Raw genomic sequence first — 12565 nt, 5'->3', positions numbered from 1 at the left:
CAAACTTTGCTTTTGTGATCTGGGAATGTATAACAAAAGCAAAAGAGGTATTATAAGTTGTAGTTTTTTTTTGCTTGTTAATAACTTTAGTCTGAAATAACCCAAGACACACACATACATATATATAGATGTTTTTTTGTTGTTTTTTTTAATAGAAAAACAGTAGCGAGAAAAGTGAAACCGGAAATACAAAGACAACTGTTAACAGGCCCATGAATAATATGTACAGAAATGTAAGTAATACTGTTGTTTGATAACATTGTTATTTCACTGTGTGTGTGTTTTTAACATTGTTTTTAGACAAATCAGATCCTTTCTTATTTTTACAGCAACATTATTAATTATGTGTGAAACACTCAGGGTATATCAAACAAAACCTGTTCACCTTTCTTTAGCTTTAAGTCCTTATTTATAATCAGTGTTGTAGTTTGTATCCTGAAAACTTTTATATATATTTATGAAGTAAAAGAGAAATTTTTTAGTAGAAAGCTACAAAGGTCTGTAATTTTAGAAACACCTGTGGTGGGTATCATTTGGATCACAAAATATATGATATAACAACAGTTATTACTTCAGTCAGTTTTGTCATATTTTCTCTCAGTTATGCTCTATATGAATAGTTAATAAACACTTTATTTTGAACCGTAAAGAATTTTCATGACAATTACTTATACGTAGTATAAGATCGGCCAACGAAATCGAAAAACTGATGCACTAGTTACTGAAAGAAAATATGGAATTTCTAATCTGACTAGAACTGTTGTTATTTACTGTGGAAATATAGGGAACCACAAAAGAATGGGGATTAACTGTGAACAGTGGGCACATTTACATGTCCAGCTCTCCCCAGATCGTGTCTTTTGTTACCACTACTTGGTTCTTAATAACTTTTCCAATCATACATTTTGTGCTTTTAAACATTGTTTTTAAATAAACAAATTATTTAATAAATACCAAAAAAAGTATCATAATAAGATTAATGACTTTAGCTCATTAAATAGTATGCAACTTATCGTGGGATGATAAAAAATTGAACATTACCAGACAAGCATTGATATTCTAGTATTTATTTTAGTATTAAGTTTTTAGTTAAAGCATATCGTATTATCTGATAACTCATACTCTTATTAAATCTTCGTACTTCTTGGCTTAGTGCTTGTGTCTTTCTGCGCTAGCTGTCCCTAATTTTGAAGCCTTATAATAGAGGGAAAGCAGCTGGTCAACGTAAATCATAGTCAATACTTGGGCAACTTTTAACCGACGAATAGTGAGGCTGATGTAACGTTATAACATCCCCACGGTTGAAAGTGCAAGCATGTTTGATGAGGGGATTCGATCACGTGACCCGCATGTTACCAGGCCTTGTATGAATGAGTGTACCATTACTACTTTATCATCATATGTTTATGTTGAAGTATTGAAAACCAATACATATTATTATTTAAATTGAGTAACTGTGTCTGTGGGCTCGAGAATTTACGACGAAACGCCAGTTATGTATAATTTGTGTAGCAAGTGTTATTAATACGTTTATTCTCATGCGCATTGACCTCTGTACGTATTTAATGTTAACGAACTTTGCAGGGTACACGAGTACGAATTGAAATTTGAGTTATCACAAAACATTACTTAATAGTTGTTTAATATAGTAATCTGAAGGTACAAGAACATTGTTAAAAAAATGTGTTTATATCTCCCTCCGAGATCTTGTATGCTAAGACGATCCCCTGGACTCCAGTAGTGTGTGTGTGATCAGGCTAACTGCAGCGCTTCAAGTGGCAAGTTTGACAGAAAACAGCTGCCTGGTCGTGCTTAAACAAGGTGCCATATTAATTAGAGTTGAAAAATGTATATACATATAACACGCTTACCATTTATATGAACAGTGGCTTCCCGGTTTTGGTTTATATATTTAATAAACATACTAATTATCGGATGAAATAATTTTTTTTTTTCCGTTTTAACTCGCAAACTACTTTGTTTGCTCCCAAATTTTCCTACACACTTTACTTTCCCAGCAGTTCCCTAAATCTACGAAACTTGTTTTCAAGAGATTAACATGACATCTCAATTTTAAGGTCTTAAAACCTTAGTTATCAAGGGGGAATATAAGTTTGACAACAGTCTTCCCTGTTCCTGTCTACTCAGTTGTTCTCTTGTTATCTCTGCTGTTACATGCTTCTGAGGAGGGTAAATATTAACCAAATATTGAGTGGAAGAAATGCTTCAAAAATATTATCACCTATACGAAAGTCAGGTTGTATCTTCCTAGATTTACTTTTCGTATTTTGCGGTGTATAAGGCGTACATTTTTTTCCTTCCAAAAAAGGGGGTCTCAAAACGCCCCTGCGTCCTATACACCAAAGGTAAAAAATTTTATGCTTTCGAATAACGAGTCGAACGCCTTAACCCACCTGGCCATGCCAGGCCCACGAGTTCTATGAAACGGGATGGATACCAAACATTCAACACAAATTACTCAATCTTCCCTAATATAACAATTATTAAGATCGCTTGTTTGTAGTTAAGCACAAGGCTATATATGTGCTCTGTCCATCACGGGTATCGAAATCTGGTTTCTAGCATTATAAGTCTGGAGACCTACTACTCTTCTACTTGACAGTATTAATAACAGTTTAACAACATTAATAGCATTGCCTGTTTTGTAATTACGATTAACTTGTAGATACAGAAGCTAAGACGGTCCCCTTCCCCATATCTAATTTGAGGCAGTAGGTGCCTTATAACAATGAAAGCCAAATTTCACTATTTCATGACAGTAGCCCAAGATTTGGCGGTGGGCGTTATTGACTAATTTCCTGCCCATTAGTCTTTCAGTTCAGAGTTAAGGTTGACCAGTGAAGATAGCACCTGTGTAGCTATGCACGCGTATTAAAGAAATAAGAAAAAAATGTACAAGCTCAATGAAATTCGAACCGCGCCATCTTGCAGGTGGTTTTATAACACTTATCAAGCCGAGTATTTAACAGTACAAATGTTTAGAAGTTTATAGTTTACAATTAGGAATGATTTTTGTTTTTTCGTTTTTAGCATATTGATGGATAAAACAATCTGATATTTTTGAAGTATTCATGCTTTAATGTGTATTAATTTACTTAAGTGACCATAATTAATGATAATGTTTTTAGAAAGTTTATAGATCATTACATAAATACTTGTAAACATACACAGCTAGAGGGTAAAGAGGCCAGGACCCAAAAAAATTACTACTGCCTCCCAGCGGCGTAACAGTATGTCTGCGGACTCGTACTGCTAAAACTGGGATTCGATACCCGTGGTGGGCAGAGCACAGATAGCTCACTGTGTATCTTTGAGCTCAATTCCAAATAATCAATAATCAACCTGTGTTATCATGACAATTGAACACAATGAAATCCACGCGCTTTAAATTATTTGCACTAACCACAATAGACAGATCAAAGTATTATTGCATATCAGATCGGATAAGGGCCCAGCATGGCCAGGTTGGTTAAGGCGTTCGACTCGTAATCTGAGAGTCGCGGGTTCGAATCCTCGTCACACCAAACATGCTCGCCCTTTCAGCAGTGGGGGCGTTATAATTGTCAGTCAATCCCACTATTAGTTGATAAAAGAGTAGCCCAAGTGTTGGCGGTGGGTGGTGATGACTAGCTGCCTTCCCACTGGTCTTACACTGCTAAATTAGGGACGGCTAACGCAAATAGCCCTCGTGTAGCTTTGCGCGAAATTTAAAAACAAGCAAACACAGAACTCGTACTTTCATTAAGCCTTTTCCTTTTTTAAAGAGTAAAATGAAATGATAACAGGTTTATGTTTGACTACTACTAATTAGTAGTAATTAATCTTAATTATCACAAAAACATCGCAGAATTAATTTTTAATGACAGTTTCAACAGAGTACGATATTAGTCCAGTTATACTCCCAATTCATTTAGTTACAAAACTAGTTTGCCGAAAATAATACCACCTGAGAAAGGCTGTGATTGGCCTATTGATAAGTGAAACCTTATTTCGCAGTGTTTTTAATTTTCGAATCCCAAATCCTTTTATGGTCGTTGGTTTTAGTTGCATAGTGTATTTTATTGTCAGATTCTTAGACTACATGACGAAATTGGTGAAGTGTCGGGCATGGCCTGGTGATTATGCAGGTCGCGGGGGACGAAAAATATCACCGAAGGTACTCAGCCCTTTCAGCCGTGAGGACGTTAAAATGTTACGGTAAATCCCACTGTTCGCAGATAGCCCTTGATTGGCACTGCGCGAAAATTTGACAAAGTTGATGAGAGCCGTCAACACAGTTTACGTGGCAAGTGCATATCAGTATAATCTTTTGAAACCTGAAACCAAGTGAAAAAAACAGCTTTAATTCACATTAAATTAATTAAATTAAAATTAATTAAAGTTAATTAAATTAATTCACCTTAAAGTGTCTGAAATAAAATATATATTCGCTTAAGCTAGAACTCTATCTAAGATTTTTAATCATACATAATCTTTAAGGCAAATACATTCTTTTTTCACACATTCATAGTATATTGCAACCAGACTTAATTTATGTAAGAAAGGTTTGTTTGTTTGTTTGTTTTGAATTTCGCGCAAAGCTCTATCTGCGCTAGCCGTCCCTAATTTGGCAGTGTAAGACTAGAGGGAAGGCAGCTAACTAGTCATTACCACCCACCTCCAACTCTTGGGCTACTCTTTTAAGAACGGCTGAAAGGGCTAGCATGTTTGGTGCGACGGGAATTCGAACCCGCGACCCTCGGATTACAAGTCAAGCGCCTTAACCACCTGGCCATGCTGGGCCCATCACTGTTATATCAACTTAAGAAATGCATTTGCTAATATTTCACTTGTGAATCAAACATTTTTTGTTAATGAAAATATAACTGAATTGGACTTAATCTTTCACAGTTCGTCTCTAATAAAGTTTACTTTATCTCATATTTGTTTGTCTCTAATCAAATAATGTCATTTCTGCAGTGCCATTGAATAACTATGGACACTTATTGTTTGTGAGGAATAGATGATTCTCCACTGCTTGCTTGTGTTTCATTAAAACTGGTTCTCAAAATTTGGTCCGCTGATTGATCCGAAATGCAAGTCACTGATACGCAACACTCAGGCTGAGACAGAACAGAACAGATAGGGTAGGACCGGTAGATAGTTATTAGTGTTTTTCCCTGCGGAAGTGGTGTACGGAAGTTAAAGTTTGAGAACCACCTATTTTAAAAGCTTTTTTTTTTTTTGCATTTTGTACTGGATTAGTGTTTTTATTTTGCTTCCTTACGTTTCTTTGTATAAATACATTTTTATTTTATGAACGTTTTATTGGTTTAACCCTTTGTTTCCAGCTTGTATAAATCTGTCTACACTTCATGCATAAAGATTCGCGAATTTTTGCGGCGGGCCATTCAAAATGTTGCGCACAACACGCTTGCGTTATGTGATGCCAACCGCAGTCAAGTTTTATTCCGTGTTTTCCAGCAATACAATTTATTTAATAGTTACCAACTCGTGTCCTCGTTCTCTACTTCGTGTTTGGCCTAATGGTGAGCGTGCAGACCGTGAACCAAAGTTCCCATGCTTCGTGTTCCATTACAGATCGCGCTTCTCACTTTGGAAACTGCCGAGGATGTGCTAGTAGTGATGGTCAAATCCTTCTTATTATTAACTTAAGAACAGCCCAGTAAGTTAAGAATTAAAGTCGGCTAGCGAAGACAGTTCTTGTGTAACTATTATCCTAAACTAAACGGCAATTCATTACAGTGCGCGAAATTTTTTTTTTACACTGCGCAAAAATTATTTCTTTTTTTACAGATTTTCCAGTATTTTGTTTTTCATTCTAATGTATTCTTCACTCTATCAATTTTACACCAGCAGGATCATACTGTATGGCATAACTAATTACGTGAAAATTAGAATATTAGCGTTTTATTTTATGTTTATCAAACACACACACATATTTTAGTGTTAAAATTAAACTATAAACTTGAAAGAATAATATACTGAAAATATATGCTACGGAAAAAGTATTGTCTTCTTAGCTTTTCGCAATAAACCGTTTTCGAAAATAGTGAATAATGTACTTATGGAAACACGTTCTTAAAATACCTTGTTATAAGTATCAGTTGGCGTATTATCAGCTGTGTACGTTATTGGCAAATAAACAACATTGAAATTTATTGAAATATAAAGAGCAGTTCGCAGAAATGTTTCTGGGGTGGGGTTGGGGGATGCAAGTGGTGTGATATTGTGGACTGAATGAAAAATGTCATATACACATGTTGAATAAATAAATAAATTAATAAATTTACTCATTTTCCACGTGGGGGGCGAATCCCCTTCGCGGATTCCCATGGAGACACATGGATATTTCATTTTCCCATAGCGTATTCTGCGTATTCACAAAATTGTCTTAAATGGAACATTCGAAATCCATTCCAATCATATAGGTATGCGTAGCATTCCGTCAATGAAGCTAGCTGCGTACTGTGTATCGTGGAATGGTTGTATTGTTGTGTCCTACGTTACTTTGTGTATTTGGGGGTTGCTTCAAGGTTATCACTTAGGGCAGATTTGTTTCTGAATATTTGTAAACTACTTTTATGATTGGTCAGCTAGAGATAGAACGCGGATTAAGAGATTAGTTTTGTCACTTTCGTTGTTGAAAGAACCATAAGATCTATATATATAAAGTGTTGTGTTTTCGTGTAGGTTAGTTACTGTATACGCTGTCCCGGGATTATAGGCTTCCACGTGTATGTTTCACTTCATTTTAATTTCGCTATAACATCATGTAAGACGTGCAAGGTAGTTGTATAATATAAAAATAGTATTAATTTAAACGGATTTGTTTCCCCTCTCATGACACTAACATTCCATCCAAGCAATTCTTGTCAGATTAATAACTGTTAATTTGCTAAATATTTTATGATGATTTTGTTTTTGCGAACGGGCGATAACAATATTAGGACAAAACAATTATCAAAATAATCTTTACACAAAAACTCGCTCGAAGTATAGTTGTGTGTGTCCATTGTAGTAAAAATCTGCAGGTTTAACAAGTTGGTTGGTTGGTGACTTACGGCGCAAAGCAACTAGGCTATCTTCGCCAGTTTAACAAGTAACTGCGGTAAAAGCACAAAAAAAAGGTTATGAAATTATTATTATGTCATAATTTCTAGGTGGTTTACTGAATGCTAACTTGTTTGCAGCTAAGCACAAAATTATACAAAGGGCTATCTGTGCTCTGTTCACAAAAAAAAATTCGTGGCAGGTATTTAGTTTTACAGGAAGATGAACCTCCCAAGTGGGGGTGTTCAGGGATATTGATATCCCCCTTCGCCCACTGTCCACTACGAGTATCGAAATCCGGTTTATAGCGTTGGAGGTCCGCAGATAACATACGGCAGTGCGGCTGGGGGACATATTTAGTAAATATAATCTAATTTATAACATTTTCTTACATCCAACAGAATCTTACTTTACCAAACTTAGTGTAAAAATATAATATAAATATAAAACTGTTGCTTAAGCTAAAATTTAATTTTCACATTGTTTCTGAATTGCGTAACCTCGTGTCCACTGTTTGAATAGCAAGAATAGTATGCAGAATCTTATAGTGAAAGAGTACGTGCTTACATTTGCTAAAATTACGATGTGAAATAAAAACTTACTTTACCCTAAGGCAAAAACGTACACAGCAGATTGTGATGTATCGGAAGGTTTGTGATGTGTATTTCCGTTGACTCAGCTTTTCGTTGACCGTAAACCGAATATCTCGTATGGTAACGAGAAAGGACTGAGGGTAATGGTTAATTAAGTGAAATTCTGAGAATAACAAACATAAGTGTAACATCAACTCATGTTGTATGTGTGTATCATTTCGACCGATTTTTTCATTGTGAGTTATGAAACAGTTTTTACTTCTTCTTGAGTACGCATAAAAATAGAGTGCGAATTGACCTGAACGTCATCACCATAGGACAGTGATTAAAAATAATCAACTTACAAAAAGAAAACCAGTAAATGAAACCCTATGAGTTCCAGTTAAAGTCTGTTTAACCTCGAAGGTGTAGTGTTCTTATTGACCCGTGTCATCAGACGCGGGTGAAAAATCTGAAAGATTATAAAATATATGCGACATAGACAGGGGGTGAAATGCAGGTGTTTCAACATACGAGATCACGAGTCCACTTGTCTTCTGTTCACTATCCGCTGCAAGTTGTTTTAATAAGAACTTTCAAGGGAAAGTAAAGAAGATTGAATAATAGTAATAAATATGTCAACCAGCAGTCACTCTATCAACGTCATGTAACAGGCGTTGTAATAGAATAATCACATGTCAGTATAATGTTCTAACGGATTATTCTACCTTTTGTTCTGGCGCCCCCAGTGGCTGAAAAGTGCAACTAATTTGAAGCCTGAAAGAGTAAACTGTCGAAGCAGAAAATCTCATTCTTAATTAGTAATTATAATAAACAAATGAAAACTAGTGCAGCGTGATGTCTTGTCCACTTTGTTTTATTTTTCCTCAATTTTAATTTTCAATTATATACTCTTGTTTGTTGTTAAGCGCAAAACTGAGTGGTTGGTTATCTGTACGTTGCCTATTACTGGTATCGAAACCCAATTTTTAACGAATAAGCTTTAGATTTAATTCTGAGCTTTCGAGGGTATAGATATGTATGTATATGTGTGTGTTTGTGTGCGAGTTGACTGTATGTTAAAACATATAGAAAGTAAATCTCGAGATTTAGTAAAAATGCAGCTCATTAAAGACACGATAGTATAGGTCGTTATTTTGTTATGATGTTAGTAATCATGCAGAATTTTGAAATAACGTAAAGGTAGAAATTTCATTTGACTTTACACACTCTTGCATATGTAGAACGTGCCGAACTACTTTCACTGTAGGAGTTGGGTACGTGATGTGTCATATTACTCATCGCTCTCTATGTGCTTGTGATCACGTGCCCAGTATCAGAGACAGAGTCCACCAGTCACTGAAGTCATAGCCGTTAAACGAGGGTGATATTCAAGGTCTCGAACACGACCATGGGTTTTGTGAACTTTTCTCCTGGATCTTGTAATCTTGCTTATGTTATTTATTTTAAATTTATTCAATACTACCTCTGTTTATTTATCTTGATTATATATTTTTTATAACTGGTTGATGCATCCAAGCTCTTCTATTTTTTTCATTGAAGACCCTAATTTCGGCGTTGCGAATGGTTGTATGTTGACTTCACTGGCATATATCAGCAAACCGCACCCGTAGCGAGGTAACGAACTACATATAGCATCGAAGTTGGTAGTGTGGAAATTTTCTTTCTGCGTGCCGTATAAATAAACGTTTATGTACAGAACCATTTCTGTGGACATATGTTACAGTAACGCTCGTGTCTTGTTCAATATTAACCTAAGATAAAACAAGTATTGATTTGCTCTGGAATAGTTGTTGTTTTAGGTTATTGCAACATTCATCTGTATACGGTCCTCGAGACAACTTTTAACTGTCTATTCTTGTATATAATATATACTGTAATTTGTTAAGCCTTAAATTGCAGAATGGCTTTACGTTTGGACAGCGCAAGACCTCTAAGGAATGATCAGAAAACATCGGTAAGTTACAATATTTATGTACTAATGTTGTGTTTATGGTTTGTAGTATAAATATTAAAAAATAACCAAAAGAACTCGAATGGACATTAAGGAAAATAATATTATAAATGTTTATTGCATTCTGGAGACGTGGGTTGTTCCTGCTTAAGATTTCAGGTGATGACGAGCCGGGTTTGTATCCGTGTGATAACACCAAACGTTTCCCACCCTTTAAGATGTGGATGCGTAATAAAATTGAGGTGGTGGGTGGGGAAGGTCGTGTGACACTACTGACACAGTTCCTTCCCTCTGGTCAGTAATTCAAAATAGTGACGTTGGTAGATAATCTTAGCAAGCAGAAAAAAAAAGTTACAACCTGAATACATTGGACCATTGTATTGTTGGTTTGATGACAGGATTCACACAATTTCAACCCTTCCACTGGTATCTATAATGATTTGAATACAGTTTGGTTCTCAGCATTATCTCTTTCTCATGAACTTGTTGAAGTATTTCACTATTTGTATTTATTGTTAAACTTAAACTGTCGTACATGTGTTGATTTTGTAACTTTAAGTATGTGGGATTCAGGTACAGTGATCTGACCATTCTAACAAATGTTTTTGTTTGTATTTTTGCATATACATATTTAGGGTTAATAATAAAATAAATAAAATACTCTTAAGTAATTAAAATTATAAGAACAGAAAGATAATCTCTAGCTTCTATGCTAAATTATTTTAAGATGTTCGGGCCAGGTTGGTTAAGGCGTTCGACTCGTAGCATGAGGGCCGCGGGTTCGAATCCCCATCGCATCAAACATGCTCGCCCTTTCAGCCGTGGGGGTGTTATAATGTTTCGGTCAATCCCACTATTTATTAATAAAAGATTAGCCCAAGAATTGGCGATGGGTGGTAATGACCAGCTGCTTTTCCTTTAGTCTTACACTGCTAAAACCTAGGCGATTATACTGGTCTAAAGTAAAGTATGTACACAGATTTATATTTTATTCATTCAGGAGAAATGTGTTAGTTTTTCGTAATAACGTGTATGTGTGTTTTCTTATAGCAAAGCCACATTGAGCTATCTGTTGACCCCACCGCGGGGAATCGAACCCCTAATTTTAGCGCTGTAAATCCGTAGACTTACCGCTGTACCAGCGGGGGACTTTTCGTGATAACACCACTGAAACAGTAAACAATAATAACACATTGGCGTTACCAGAGTCTCATTTCGTGGACGAATCATATTCCTTGTGTAAGTTAATGTGGTTCCATGAATTTCTGTTCTACCGTATTTGTTTGTACAAACAAAACAAGCAGGTTGCAACAAGTGCTCAAAATTTAATCGTAGAAAATATTAAGAACTAATTCTTTTAGGTTTTGAGTAATATTTTGTTTAACATTTTATCATAAATCGTTTTTCTTAATGGTTTTTATTTTTTAAAGAAAATAATCATAAGTGGAAGGTTATGGAAGAAGAGTATGGTTTTAATTATGAATATAGCCCGTGAGTGGCGTAGCTGTAAGTCTCAAAGCTTACAACGTTAACACTTGGGTTTATATTCCTGTGGTAGGCAAATTACATTGTCCACCTTTGCAATTAACTAAACAAACAAATTGTGAATATGTTTTAACAACGACCCGTTTTATTTTCGTGGAAATATTTACTTTCTTAGGGCAGTGACATTCATTAAGGTATGTCATTTCATGATAACGCCCTATTCAAAGTACATGCTTTACAAAACTTTCATATTTTTCAACAACCACGAGCCCTTTTAATTTCAGGCCGGCATGGCCAAGTGGGTTAAGGCGTTCGACTCGTAATATGAGGGCTGCGGGTTCGAATCCCTGTCGCACCAAACATGCTCGCCCTTTCAGCCGTGGGGGTGTTATAATGTGTCGGTCAATCCCACTATTTATTAATAAAAGATTAGCCCAAGAATTGGCGATGGGTGGTAATGACTAGCTGCCTTCCTTCTAGTCTTGCACTGCTAAATTAGGGACGGCTAGCGCAGATAACCCTCGTGTAGCTTTGCGCGAAATTCCAAAACAAATATCTTTTAATTTCATTTTTGACAAGACTGTTCACAACACTGTTTCAGCTGTAGATGAATTTTACTTGTCCATCTAATAGTTATTGTACTAATTCTACTAACATGAGTAAGAAACGTGTATACTGGAATCTTAGTATGACTAATACGGAATTTAGTTGTACTGAAGAAAAACTACTGGCAAAAAAACCCGATATGACCAACAGATAAACTCGATTTGACCAACAGATAAACTCAGACAGTATCAGAGTATTCTTTTGTTACACGAAAACAAGTATATTTTGAACATATTTGCAAGAAACACGTTTTATCACTCTCGGTGCTCACTCGATTCTTCTCATGGACTATGGTGCAATGTCTTGGACACAGTTGGAACGGCATCTGGTTTTTAAAATAAAAATGTATGTCTATTACTTTTATAATATTTACTGACAACCACTTTCCAAGCGTAATATATATTTTAACATATCTGGTAAGTATTATTGAAAGATTAACCTCTCTAAAGTGTCATGCTTTACACAGGACCATAAAAATAATTTGGTAGACCAAGCTTAACTAAATGGAACGTGATGGGGGGGGGTGTACTTTAAAAATGAAATTTTAAAACTTAATGTAAAAAGGTTATGAAATAGGAATAATTTTAGGAAAACGTTTAAATGAAAAGCAGAATTATTGAAAACTTTATTAAATATAGGCCTACCACACCTAGTTTCAGATTCGTGTCTGTCATACAAGAAGTGATCACGACAAACAACTCGGTTTCCACTACCACGATCTGAAAGCATAAAGCGACGTTTTAGACAATTCAAGATTTGAAGGCTACATTTGACCACACTTTAGAATACCTAGATACACAACAATTCGTTTGATGCCTTCTTCTGAGTTATTATATGAAACAAACGGATAACA

General features: G+C 35.5%; 1 protein-coding gene across 3 annotated transcripts in view; it reads left to right on the top strand.

Moving 5' to 3' along the window:
* LOC143234209 (RNA-binding motif, single-stranded-interacting protein 1-like) overlaps positions 1 to 12565 on the top strand; it is a 125999-nt gene that overhangs the window by 28212 nt on the left and 85222 nt on the right. For 2 of the 3 annotated variants that reach the window (XM_076471390.1, XM_076471391.1), the window contains exon 3: positions 156 to 233. In XM_076471390.1, coding sequence (XP_076327505.1) covers positions 156 to 233 — 78 coding nt within the window. Of the gene's footprint in view, positions 1 to 155; positions 234 to 8988; positions 9625 to 12565 lie in introns of those variants that run through there. The other variant, XM_076471392.1, reaches the window with a different exon arrangement.

The sequence above is a fragment of the Tachypleus tridentatus genome, chromosome 12 (genome assembly GCF_004210375.1).
Source record: "Tachypleus tridentatus isolate NWPU-2018 chromosome 12, ASM421037v1, whole genome shotgun sequence".
Taxonomy (NCBI): Eukaryota; Metazoa; Arthropoda; class Merostomata; order Xiphosura; family Limulidae; genus Tachypleus; species Tachypleus tridentatus.
This window is presented reverse-complemented; position numbering and strand designations above follow the sequence as displayed.